Consider the following 13,348-nt stretch of genomic DNA (forward strand, 5'->3'; position numbering starts at 1 on the left):
GTGTTGATGGAAGGGAATCTACCATCCCATTTTTCCAGAAGGTGTGAATGGTAAATTCTAAGACAATTAAGCTGATGAGATTGAATCTGGGCAAGATTCTAGCCCTGGATCCCATAGCAGGGGAATCAGTAATCTGTGGAGGCAGCTTGATTTCTCTAAACACGCAACAAAATGGAGCTCACTTTCTTCTTTGGTAGGATTGCAAAATCAGTGACTCAGGAAAATATGATAAATACAGAGATACAGGCTAAAGCAGTTAGGCAGATGTTAAATGGATAAATGATGGTGCCACCCTGCCAAATGCTGACTAAAGATGTTTGAAACCAACCTACGGGGATACTACAAAGAGTGTTACAGGGTTCTGTCTTTGTCTCTGCCATTCCGCATTTGCATCAATCAAGAGAATAATGATAAAAGGCATGTTTATCAAATCTGAAGATAACATGAAACTAAGCGGGTGAGCAAATAAGGATCAAAAAAAAAAAAAACTCAACAGGCTAGAACAGTGAGTCAAATTGAATTAGATAAAATTTAACGGGGACAATATTAGATCCTATATTTGAGTCCAAAAAAAATGTTAATGTGACTGTCAAAAAGCTAATTTGAACTTGTGCTGCTTTAATAGACAACCAGTGACTAGAATAAGAAAAGTCCTGATCCCTGCTAGCCACCTACACCAAGAATGTGATGAGTGGGAAAGACCTGGCATCAAGCATGTAAAAATCATTGTGTCTGAGTGAAGACAGAAAAATGGTAGAGAAGATGAGAACAGGTTAAGACAGCATCAGGGCGGGCACCTGGACAACCCAAGGGTATAGCTATTGCATACAGTCTAGACTGGTGGGAAATTTTTTTTTTATTTAATTTAATTTAATTTTTATTCCCAAGTCAAGTTGTTGTCCTTTCAGTCTTAGTTGTGGAGGGCGCAGCTCAGCTCCAGGTCCAGTTGCCGTTGCTATTTGCAGGGGGCACAGCCCACCACCCCTTGCGGGTCGAACCGGCAACCTTGTGGTTGAGAGGATGCGCTCCAACCAACTGAGCCATTTGGGAGCTCAGTGGCAGTTCAGCTCAAGGTGCCGTGTTCAATCTTAGTTGCAGGGGGTGCTGTCTACCATCCCTTGCGGGAGTCGAGGAATCAAACTGGCAACCTTGTGGTTGAGAGCCTGCGCTCCAACCAACTGAGCCAATCGGGATGCAGCTCAGCTCAAGGTGCCGTGTTCAATCTTAGTTGCAGGGGGCAGAGCCCACCATCCCTTGAAGGACTCAAGGAGTTGAACTGGCAACCTTGTGATTGAGAGCCCACTGGCCCATGTGGGAATAGAACCAGCAGCCTTCGGAGTTAGGAGCATAGAGCTCTAACAGCCTGAGCCACAGGGCCAGCCCAGGAAATTTAATATTGAGAAATTTCAGATGGCTGGCTAATTCAGAAGTCAGAATGAGCCACAATCTGGGTCAGGAGATCTGATGATGGCAGTAGGATTCCCACCAGTGGGAAACTTAAGAGGAATTGGATATATTCCAAATAAAGGAAACTTGGAAGGAGATCTTAGGCAGTGCAGTAAAGCCCTGTTGTTATCTGGGGTCTAGCCAAACCATTTGCCATCAAGCGCTAGAGGCAACATGTCTACATACCACGGGTTTCTCGGGGGTCTTAAACAATTGTTGACTTTAAAATACATAAAGAAGATTACAATATTAAAACTAATACAACATTATGTTATCAGGTCATCAGCAAGCCAATGCTTTTATAGTGAGATGTAAATTATATTTAACATGGGATGTGAATGCATTTTAATGTATTTAATATGTTGTGGAAAGGTGTCTCCAAAAGCAAAAGTGCTTAGGGTCTAAAAGTCTTTACATGGGGAATGATCTAGTGTAGGCACAGATTAACGGACTAAGCAGTATTCAGCAATCAGATATGAAGGAGCATGACTCTAGAAAAGTCATTCTGAGAATTGACATATTGACCAACCATAGGGAAACCGAGACTTAATTGGAGTGAGGGGAACCTTGAGACATCCTTCCCAGTGTATTTGGTCCTAGATCTGGCTGGAAATAAGGGGACCCCTCAGGAGATGCTTAAAAAACCAGAAGACATGTCTGGACTCTAAGATTCCATATCTGAAGGACATGATGCAATCCCAACTACACTGATGCTTAATTCCTACATCAGTCAGGATTGGCTCAGTGACCCAGGCAGGGTTAACCTTGGGAGTGAGTCAACAGAGGGAAAGGAGCCAGAGAACTCAGGCGGAAGAGATGAGGTAGACATGGCCACCTCTCGGTTTGGGACTCCACGCTTCAAGGGGCATATAAGCAAACTGGAAACTATTGATTAGAAAAGAGCTTCGTAGACTGTGGACATCCTGGGAAAGACCAGAGCCTGGAGTAGGAAAAACTGAAAGGGATCATGGGAGGTGTCCTCAAAAATGGGAGGCGCGGTCATGTAGAAAATACTGGGTTTGTCTTCTATTATTAACACAGGCAGTAGACAAGAATCGGATGGTGAATGCTCTCCAAGAAGGTGAATTTTTACTAATTGTAAGGACATATTTTCTAATAATGACCTAAAATCTAATTAACTCTTGAGTTGACTGAGGAAGTAGTGAGGTGGCTATCTCTAGAGATTGAACGAGCACTCAAATGCTGATTTGTCAGGTAAAGTTAAACATGTGGATTGCGGCATAGATGTGTACTTAAGGTTTTTTAATACTCTGAGGATGGTTTAAAAATCTGGCTTCCTTGGTTTGCTTGCTGCTTCTTAGAATATCATGAAGATACAGATATGGGTGATGAAGGACTCCAAAGTCGCTTTTGAATAAGTGTTATAACAGATTTGGAGCCACTGGGAGGATTAGACCCAGTTGGCCTTGTAATCTGCTGCTGAGATGCATGATTACAAATATCTAGTAACCTTTTCACGGGAAGGAGCTGCACAGCTGCAGAAGCGGAAATATTAATAATTCTTAATATTTCTGCCTTCGTGTAGGAGGAGGAGGAAATGGGAAGTGACAGACTACTAAATTTATTTCAGTAGTTCACTTTCTAACCACAGTTGAAATGCTGATCACAAGTGTGACTTCAGTTTGGTGCTGGTAATGACTGATGTAAACAGGAAGCAAACATATTGGCTCCTACAACTGGACCGGCCACTCTCCACTCAGTGTTTCTTGTTGTCCAACAGCTACAAGAGAGACGAAAATTTTCTCTCCTCCAACTTTTGAATAGAAGATCGGTGTTTGTCTCGGATGGACCAACTTGGGTCACAAGCCTATTTCAGAGCAATTAATTTGGCCGGGGGGCTGCCATGAACTAGTTGTCTTAGACCTGGGTTGTTGTTTAGCCCTGAGGCCATCAGCAACAGCAAAGGTGAGGACGTTTTAGGAACTAGCCTAAGCCAATCAAGCCCCACACCATGAAATTTGAGAGGAGGCTATGGTCGGTTGCTCCACAAAGGGAAGTACATTTACTTAGGTCCACTCACTCATGGATTAAAAGCTTAAATTTCTACATTAGCTAAAACCCCATTAAGTACGATCTTAGACCATCCTCCTAGCTCTATTGAGCACAGTGGGGAGTAATTTTTATTTCCAGATTAGAAAATGCATCCAAAAGAAAGTGTTTCAAATAGCAAAGAGGAACACCAGCATCCAGATACTTCTGCATTTGTACCAGCTCCATGCATCTTTATCCATTGACACCAACTTAATTTTATCTGTACTTTCTGCACCACTAAGAAGTCCCCAGGGGCTGAGAGGAAAATCTGAGAGCTTCTATGTAGTTATTGTTGCTAGGAAACAACATCCTCAGTATCCAAGAGTTCGGGCTTTGAGACACTGTGTGAAGTCACTGGTTCATAAAGGAAAACCTTTGGTAAATAGGTTGTTTAGGTGTGAGTAAATTGATGTTCTCTCTCTGTAGCAAATGTTCTTGTGTAACCTTTGAATAATAGGTATTTCTAGGCCTCTATTCTTTCCCTTGGATCCAGCTGCCATTATTACTCCCATGAGAACTCAATCTTCTACCTGAAATGGAGTGAGCATTCTTTTTCTCCCAAATCATCCATAATTATCTCAGTGCCTTGAACACTAAGCCTAACTGGTTTTAGTTAAACAAAATGCAAGTGAGCTTGGATATATAGACCCAGACCATTGACCATATAAACTATTAAATACTATGAAAATCTGCATTGATCGATAGCCATATTCCAGGTCTTTTAGTGTCCACGGCATAGAATTGTTCCTCTGCTCTTTAGAAGTGGGAGACAATCAGAGGTGCTGTTTTGGCTCACCCACTACCCTCTTCCCTCTCAACCTCAAACTGCAAACCATCTCTGGACTCTCAACTGTATTTATTGCTTACATGTTTCATCCCTAGGATCCTATCATTCAAAAACCAGATTGAGGTTGTAATTTATCACCTAGTTACTCAGTAAGCCTAAAACTAACAAGCAGTTTTTCCCATTTCCTTGGTGCCCAGACCCACCTGTAAGGCCCCTGTGAGCAGAATCATCTTAATCCAGGAGTAAATCCAGCTCAAGAATGCAACCAAATAAGTTACCTATATCAGGTTACTGGTTTGGGACAATAAATTTAGAACTCTAAGCAGCAAACAATATTCACTAATTCATTGATTCAAAAATATGCACGGGATACTTACTGTAGACAGAATCTGTTCTTGGCATCAGGAATTTTTTTTAAAAAGGATTTTAAAAAGGTCCTTGCTTTCAGACATAATATAATGAGGAATGGAAGAAACTAAAGGCAGAGGTATACACAAAGTTATGTATACAGATGAAATATTTGCATTATAAGATGTACTATATAATTGACAGGATCCCGTCAGGAAAGCAGACACCACTCAAGGTTTTCCAAAGGGAATTTAACAGAGAGAACTGGTTACAAAATAGGAAGGGCTGGAAAAGCAAAAGGGAGGAAGAGCAGAGGGTGCTAAAAGAGCAAACGCCAGAAGCTGCTAACAGCCTGTGCTGGAGCCCACGAGCCTGAATCCGCTGCCTGCCTACTAGAGATGCTATTCTAGATGTTTGTGGAGTTGCCGAAAGAGGTGCTGCCACTTCTTCAGCTGTGAGAGTCTGGACTCACCCCACTGCCCTGTCAGCAATCACAAGCCACTGCGGCACCACCACATTGCCAGCGCCAGAAACAAGAGCCTTCCCTCCTTCTTCCACTTCTAATCTTCAGCCAGTTCTTCTGAGGGGCAGCATCTAACAGGAAGCCAGAGAGAGCCCAGCCCCAGCAGTACAGAGCAGTGTGTAGAAAGCAAGATACGAGGTACAGAAACATCAGATCAGTGCCTGGCGCAAACCACAACAGAGGTTTTAATGCAAAGCTCTAGTAATCCCAAACCTAGAGCAAATAATTCTTCCCTAGAAGAGAGTGTATCAGTCCAGCTTCTGTTGCCAATAGCCAGCCGAAGCTCATTTGGCTAGCACAAGCAGAAAGCGATTTAATATAGAGAAGTGGTGCTTACAAAATTAAAAGACTGAAGTTGGAGGCTCGTGGTGGGGCCACTAGAAAAGACTCCCGGAATCCCAGTGCAGACTAGAGCTCTGAGGCAACTGTCAGCTGCACCACAATCAGGAAGCTGGTGTTCAGGTAGCTCCTGCCACCATGTTGACTTGAGGACCTCCAAAGCTAAAACCAGAATTCCTGAGTTGCACCAACAAAATGAGTGCCTCAAGCACCACCTCTGACATCACGTAATTCCATCTAATCCAGAAAATCTAAGTCATATTCACACCCTTAGTTGCAAGGAAATCTGGGAAATGTTTATATCTTTCCTGGAGATTAGAACACACGCTAAAAGACGGCAATCCACACAGTACCCATTACAGAAGAAGATTTGTGTTGAAACGTATAACATTTTAGAGGACATTTGCAAGCTCCAAGAGTACAAGAACCATGCCAGTTTTATTCTCCACTACAATCCCAGTACTGTTTCACCACCTGGCCAATAGGCAGCACTCAATTATTGTCTATTCATTGAATGAGTGGAGACATGTACATAGTTAGTGCCTGGTTGTCAAGTTAAGGTTGGTAACACAAAGCCAGGAGTCCTGATGATGAGAAGCAAGCATGCAATAGTCTATAAAAATTTTTGGGGGGATATTGACCAATGATGGGAACTGGGTACATAGGCTGGACACAGATACAAAAAGGAATGAGAACCAGTCCCTGGCCTCAAGGAACTCAGAGCCTGGTGGGAGAAAGACAAATAAGCCACAGAAACATCAACATGGTTCTGTGCTTTGTTCAAAACAAGCACATTGTCGAATTGATGAAAGTCAATTGGGATCAAGGCTGTGAACAGTTGCCTTGGATCATCTACACTTTTTCCTACACTCAGTCGTGGCTACCTAATCACTTCATTCTTCTCAGCCTAGTTTTGCCTTTGTATACTGCAATCTTTGAGGATGTTATAGTGTTTGTGTATGTTCAACTTTGCCCAGTAAATTTCAGTTTTCTTGCTAAAATTATGTTCCTTACTGAGTAAACTTTATGACGTAAATCAGTTTCCCCCTGACATTATCCTACCTTTATGTTATTCCCTTTATATGTTATTCACTTTACATATTATTCCCTCTGCCAGGCTGGACTGCTCTAACCATCTGGTCAAATCTTCTGCAAATGCATCTCTAACTCCCTCAGCGGGATGATTTACTGAGACTGCTGTCAGATCATGAGATCCTGAAAAGCAGGGCCAAGTCTGACCCACTGTAGATCCTTAGTGCCTAGAATAGTGCTTGACACACAATAGGCACTCAAAATACGTTAACTGGAATATTGAATATAGTTTTCATTGATTTGCCTTGCTAGCTTAGAGGTGGTGGTATTCTGTGCTTCAGCAGGGGTCCTGATGGATACGTAGGAAGCTGAGAGGCTTATGGCAGGGGAGACGAATCAGCAAAGACCTCATCTTACCGTAGCGCACTCAGGAAAGGGAAGTAAGCAAGCCATCCCTCTCCTGCGCAGCGCATAGAAGCGAACAGGGAAGCTGTGTTCTGTCAGGGAACAGGGAAACTGCCTACTAGAAATGGGACACCCAGGGCCATAAAGCTAATGACAGAAGTGTAAGGAGATTAAAAGCTGTAGGTGAATCCAGCCCCAAACTGGGACAAGGGCAAAGGTTCATATTCGAGCTTTGATCTATGAATACTCTCCACAGTAGTTACTCCACAGAGAGTAACTGGGTTTAAGAACTTCTTCCCTAACAAATGCTTACAGTTCAAATAGTCTATGTTGCCAACTAAAAGCAAAATTATGTGAAGTCTAGCTTGAAACAAGACAGCTATTTGTTTGTGAAATGTGGGGAACCTAACAAGAACCTGCCTAAATGAAATACCACACCAGCCTCCTATAAAGGTGAGCAAAGGGTATTTAGCAGGCTCGTCTAAAACCCACACTCAGATAAAGTTAGACAAGAAGAGAGATTTAAGTGTGATATATATTGTCTTGGCTCCTTAAAGGATTTTTTTAAAAACTAAACTGTACTTATTTTGATTCCATGTATCTTTTTGAAAAAGCTTACTTCTTATGCCATCTTCCTAAATGAATGATGCTGAGGCATTTTTCAGCGTATAAAAAAGGTCCTTGGGAGAAATTTCCCCCAGATCTGGCCTCAGCACTTCTCCTCCCAAGACAATTGGTTTGTTTCCATCTCATGGACACCGTGAATTTTTTAACTGACCTGATTTTGATAGAAAGGCAAGCACTTTTATGGTTTTGAGGCGAGACAGGTTTGGATGATCCTGGAGGCTTGTTTCCCCCTTTCTGGCAGAGAGCTGACTCAGCAGGTCTGAGTTAACTGGGCAGAAGCAGAGGCTGTTCCCAGCTGCTGATTTCCTAAAGCTATGCCTTTCTGACCAGCCCGCCTGCTCCACCAGGACTTTCCAGTGTCACACAGCCACATATTCATACAAATGTCCATCTAATCCTGTAAAAAGTATAGCATAATAAGGCAGGACTTGTCTCTACTAAAATCTTGGCTGCAGTGCATTCAGTCTGCCTCTGATGGGCCTAAATTGTGGGATGATGAGAATTTGGGGAAATTTGTGTTCCACTATGTCTCTCTTGCAAATTTTTCCTGAGTCAACCCCATTCTATGTCCTTTAAGTCACACTGGTCATGTGTATTTGAAACCTCATTTCTCACATGTAGAAAACATACAGGATTCTAGAATGTCCTTGTTTTTAATTTAATGTTTTGATTTGCTAATATAGTTACGTGATTCAAAAATCAAAAAAAAAAAAATCCGATTTTAAAACTATATAGTGAAAATTTTCCTTCTATCCCTATCACCCATCTATGTAGACCCCCCACAAAAGAAATAATTGTTGTTAGTTTACCTGACCTTCCAGAGTTGTTTATGCATATACAAGTACATGCAAATATATTTTTGCTTTTCCCATGGTTTTTAGATACATATTAGCATATTATAAACGTTACTGTTCTGAATTTTGTTTTTTTAATTAAAAACAATTTTGGAGAATTTTTATATTATCTGTAAGAACTTCCTCATTCTTTATTTTTTTGGCTTTTTATTATAGTACGTTGATGTGCCATGATTTAGTTAACCATTCCTCTATTGAGGGGCATTTACGTTGCTTCAAATATTTGCTACTAGAAACAGTGCTGTGATGGATAATCTTGTATAGACACTCTTCACAATTGTGCAATTCAATTTATAGGACAAATTTCTAGAATAGGAATTGCTGGGTCAAAGGATATATGCAGTTATATCTTTGGTAGATAAAGCTAAAGTGTATTCCATATGAGTTATAACAAATTACTCTCTCACCAGCAGTATATGAGAATATCTGCTTCCCCAGATGCTCAGCAACACAACGCATTGTCAATTTGTGGATTTTTGCCAAGTTATAAGGCAAAAAAAAGATATCTTGACATAGTTTTAATTTTAATTTACATTTCTCTTATTATGACTGAGGTTGGGCATTTTTCCTCTTTCAATGAGCTGTCTGTTCATATCTTTTTCCCATTTTGTCATTAGGTTTTTGGTTCTTTTCTTTTTTGGTTTGTACAAGCTATTTATATATGAAGAAAATTATCCCTTATCTGTATTATACTCTGCAATTATCCTTTTGATGTCTTTATTTGTTTTGATTATTTTACTGTTTCCATAGTTTTGCCTTTTCTGGAATGTCCTATGGTTAGACTCCTACAGTATGCAGACTTTTCAGAGTGGCTTCTTTCACCTAATAATATGCCTCTAAATTTTCACTGTCTTTTCATGGATCGATAGCTCGCCTTTTTAGTACTGAATAATATTCCATTGTCTGAATTACCACAGTTTACTTATCCATGCACCTACTAAAGGACATCTTGGTTACTTCAAAGGTTTGGCAATTATGAATTACGCTATGTGCAGGTTTTTGTGTGCACATAAGTTTTCAACTCTTTTCGGTAAATATCAAGGAGCACAATTACTGGATCATGTGGTAAGAGTGTGTTTGATTTTTGTAAGAAACTGCAAAGTGGCTGCAGTTTGCATTCCCACCAGCAATGAATGAGAGTTCCTGTTGCTCCACATCCTCGTCAGCATTTGGTGTTGTCAGTGTTTCAGATTTGTACCATACTAATAGGCGTGCAGTGGTACCTCATTATTGTTTTAATTTGCATTTCTCTGACAATATATAATGTGAAGCATTTTTCATATGCTTATTTGCCATCTGTATATCTTCTTTGGTGAGGTATCTGTCAAGGTCTTTGACCCATTTTTTAATAGTATAGTTTGTTTTCTTATTGTTGAGTTTTAAGAACTCTGTACATTTTGGATAACAGTCCTTCATCAGATGGGTCTGTCGCTAACATTTGCTCCTAGTCTATGGCTTGTGTTCTCATTATCTTGAATTCAGAAGTTTATATCAGATTCTCAAAAAGATGTGAAGAATCACAGTTTTACCGACCCATACCCAAATTTGGTAAAAATCCCTAATGTGCCAGAAAGTCCCATGAAGCTCAGTTTCTCAGACACTGGGAGATATAGCTGAAAGTGTATATCTTCTATTTCTGTGTCTACAGTTGGGTCATTGTAAAATGGTTACTGAATATGAAAGATTAATGTATGAAGAGAGGGCAAGTTCTTGGACCTAGAAGGAGTTTGTTTAAAGAGAAATAAAATAAAATATACTACAGAAAATAATAATCTCTATTGAGTGGCAAAAGTAACAAATATGAAACAGTAGTGAGTTCAATGAGTTCAGAGATAAGAATTATTAAAAAGCTTTTTTGAAGAGAAGTTAGAAATGTTAAAGCAATAAAATTAAGACAGGTGTGTGTTTTTTTCCCTCAAAAGAAAGAAAAGGAAGAATAGCTTAAATTTTCTTACATTCTTGCAGTGATATGTTGATGGTGTCTTAGCATTTCACTTCTAAATTTTTATTTTTTTTTATCTCTTGAAAAGATTGTACTGGCTTTAATCAAAAATAGATCAGTATAATGTTTACTACATTATACTTTTGAAAAACAAGCCCTAGTAATTCTAACAGAAAAAGATTTCAAGCTCACCCTCACGAGTATTAAGATATAAAATTATTGTCAAGAATTCATATAGTTCTCAAAGATTGTCACCTTATATATTAGCAATAATCAGAATATATGAATAGAAGTTTGCCTGGTTTAAAAAAAAATGTATATTTATTTTTTTAAATGCCTCAATCATTTAATGGATATCTGTAAATTTGGTCTTTCATTATACTCCATTTTTTACCCTTTCTGTTTCCCTTTTAGCAACTATGTGTTTGTTGTTAAATGATGCATAGTGAAAATCAATGTCCAGGAACCTGGAATCTAGCCATCCCCCAATCTGTCCATTGATAGACCCAAGGAGAATAAACATTCAGCAGTGATACCACATATCACTGAATGATCGATCACAGAGCTTATGTCCACTAAAGTGTGATGCATCCATCTTCTCAATGCAGCCACAACCAACCCATCAGAAATAGCACTCATCATGAGACCTACAAGCCATTCTGATATAAAGCACTTTCATCTTACCATCACTTGCTGGGAATTTTCCTTCAGCTCCTAGTCTTCGAAATGAATTTTTAGACCAATTGAATTCTATTTAACTATGCTGAATTTCTTGGTTTCAGATGGCTATACCACTGATGACATTGAGTTTTACTGGAATGGAGGAGAGGGAGCAGTCACTGGAGTTAATAAAATTGAGCTTCCTCAGTTTTCAATTGTTGACTACAAGATGGTGTCCAAGAAGGTGGAGTTCACAACCGGTGAGGATGTTTCCCCAAAACACTGTGGGTCACTGTGGAAAAAAGAAGATAGTTTCAACCAAATGATGATCTGACATTTTTTCTGGTTTTTTTTTCAACTCAGGGGCATATCCACGACTGTCACTAAGTTTTCGTCTAAAGAGAAACATTGGTTACTTCATTTTGCAAACCTATATGCCTTCCACACTGATTACAATTCTGTCCTGGGTGTCTTTTTGGATCAACTATGATGCATCTGCAGCCAGAGTCGCACTAGGTAATGTACTCTCAGCACTGCAGAGAGCCTGTGGGATTTAGCATCAAACAAAAAACTGATCTTAGGAATTACAGGCAAGAGCTTCTCACATAGCAAGCCTAAGAATGAGATTGCCATAAAACTCCTTGATAATGAAACATCTAATTATAAGCACTTACAGAGTGAATGCTTTACAATGTAATATCTCTTTAGCATTTTACCAAAAAAAAAAAAAAAAGGCTTGGAGTACATTCAACATTATGTATGTACTTCTTAGAGTATATTTCTAAATCTCATTACACTAATTTTTACTAACTTTATGATGATTGTCTCTTTAGTCCCTCTTTTTTTACTGTGGAGAACATTTACCATGCATTATTCTCAAATGGATTTAGAGAAAGCTAAACGTCATGATTATTAACAAGCTATGTCAATTCTTAGGAAATACTATCTTTCAAACATTAACTAAAGTTAAATCATATTGATCTGAGTCTCCCTTAAATGGAGCTCATTGCACTTGACTAAGGCACAGACAATTCATCAGTTATGTTAATGATCTATGATCAGGACAAAATAAAAATTGTTTCCTTCCTAGGGGAACAAAATTTAGAATTAATCTTGCTGTGGTTGAATAATTGCTGCAAGCTGAAAGGCTTTATTTGAAATTTTAAATGGTTCCTTGGAAAATTAGAATGTATAAGTTCTGTTTGATCAATCTGAGCATGTGTGGATTTCTCATTATTTGATCATAGAGCCATTTCAGTTATCAATTTCTGGGGTATTCTTATATATATATACACAAAGAATGCAAAAAAAAAGCATAATTTCTGGCTAAGATAATATATACATCTTTTCTCTCCTGAGACTACTGCACTGGGTTAGATGATCAGCATGCCCTTTCCTGCCTAGATTAATTGTCATCTCTTCAGTTGATTTCTAATGGCTGAGTGCATGAGGTTCACAATGTCAAGTGCTGGATGCCCCTTATCAACTCTTGAACATTCCAAGACTAAGGAAAGCAAACAAATAGTTTATCATGTCATATGTGTGTATATGCGAATATTTTTTGAATAGGAACATGAGTATGTATGTGCTATAGTTAAGGAAAACACATTGAATGATGTCTACAGCAAGGGATAACAACTATCAAGGTCATGAATTGTGGTTCTCTTTACACTTCTATCCTCAAAGCTAACGATATTTTGATTAGATATATCAGCATACAAAGATGCTGACTTAATCTGTGCTTTGAAATATAAAACCTACGATATTTTAAAACTTATCTAATTGGAAAAGACATTCATTTACTAACCTACCTTGCTTAAAAATTTGAAACCAAAGAGTAAGAGCAGAAATGCAATTAGTGGACTTGTAAATGAATTGTTTGTTTCTGGCAAGGATATTAGCTAGAATTATATTCGGTGAAATTTAAAATTTTATTCAAAGAAATGGGTAAGACCACTCATGAAGGCATTTCATATCAGTGCAACACAATTGAATTTATCACTTAACTGAATCATTTTAACTTTTTGTATACTAGTCTTGACTTCTGACTTTATCTTTTCTCCTAAAAGATGAATAGTCAAATCAGGGAATCTATCTAGAATAATCTTACTGGCAATAATCTTACTTTTTTACTTTTCCTTTTCTACCTTCTGTACCTTTTGCCAGCTTTCCTTTGTCTGTAATAATTCATTTCACATTTCCTGTTTCAATTTTTAAGGACCTCCATCAAGTTTCAGGTTTTACCTTCTCATCTCTCTGCTTTTATTTTGAATGCCTTTGTTTAACACCTCCTTGCTTTTTTGTCCCTAGCTGGGTGATCTACAGCAAAATAA

At 38.9% G+C, this 13,348-nt stretch overlaps 1 protein-coding gene across 2 annotated transcripts in view; it reads left to right on the top strand.

The window, feature by feature from the left end:
* Positions 1 to 13,348, top strand: part of GABRB1 (gamma-aminobutyric acid type A receptor subunit beta1) — a 351,676-nt gene that overhangs the window by 315,766 nt on the left and 22,562 nt on the right. For both annotated transcript variants that reach the window (XR_002138112.2, XM_019741042.2), the window contains exons 6-7: positions 11,138 to 11,275; positions 11,379 to 11,531. Coding sequence is in view for 1 of the 2 variants with exons in the window: in XM_019741042.2 (XP_019596601.1) it covers positions 11,138 to 11,275; positions 11,379 to 11,531 (291 nt within the window). In the remaining variant the exon portion in view is untranslated. The remainder of the gene's footprint in view (positions 1 to 11,137; positions 11,276 to 11,378; positions 11,532 to 13,348) is intronic.

Source organism: Rhinolophus sinicus, linkage group LG02 (genome assembly GCF_036562045.2).
Source record: "Rhinolophus sinicus isolate RSC01 linkage group LG02, ASM3656204v1, whole genome shotgun sequence".
NCBI lineage: Eukaryota > Metazoa > Chordata > Mammalia > Chiroptera > Rhinolophidae > Rhinolophus > Rhinolophus sinicus.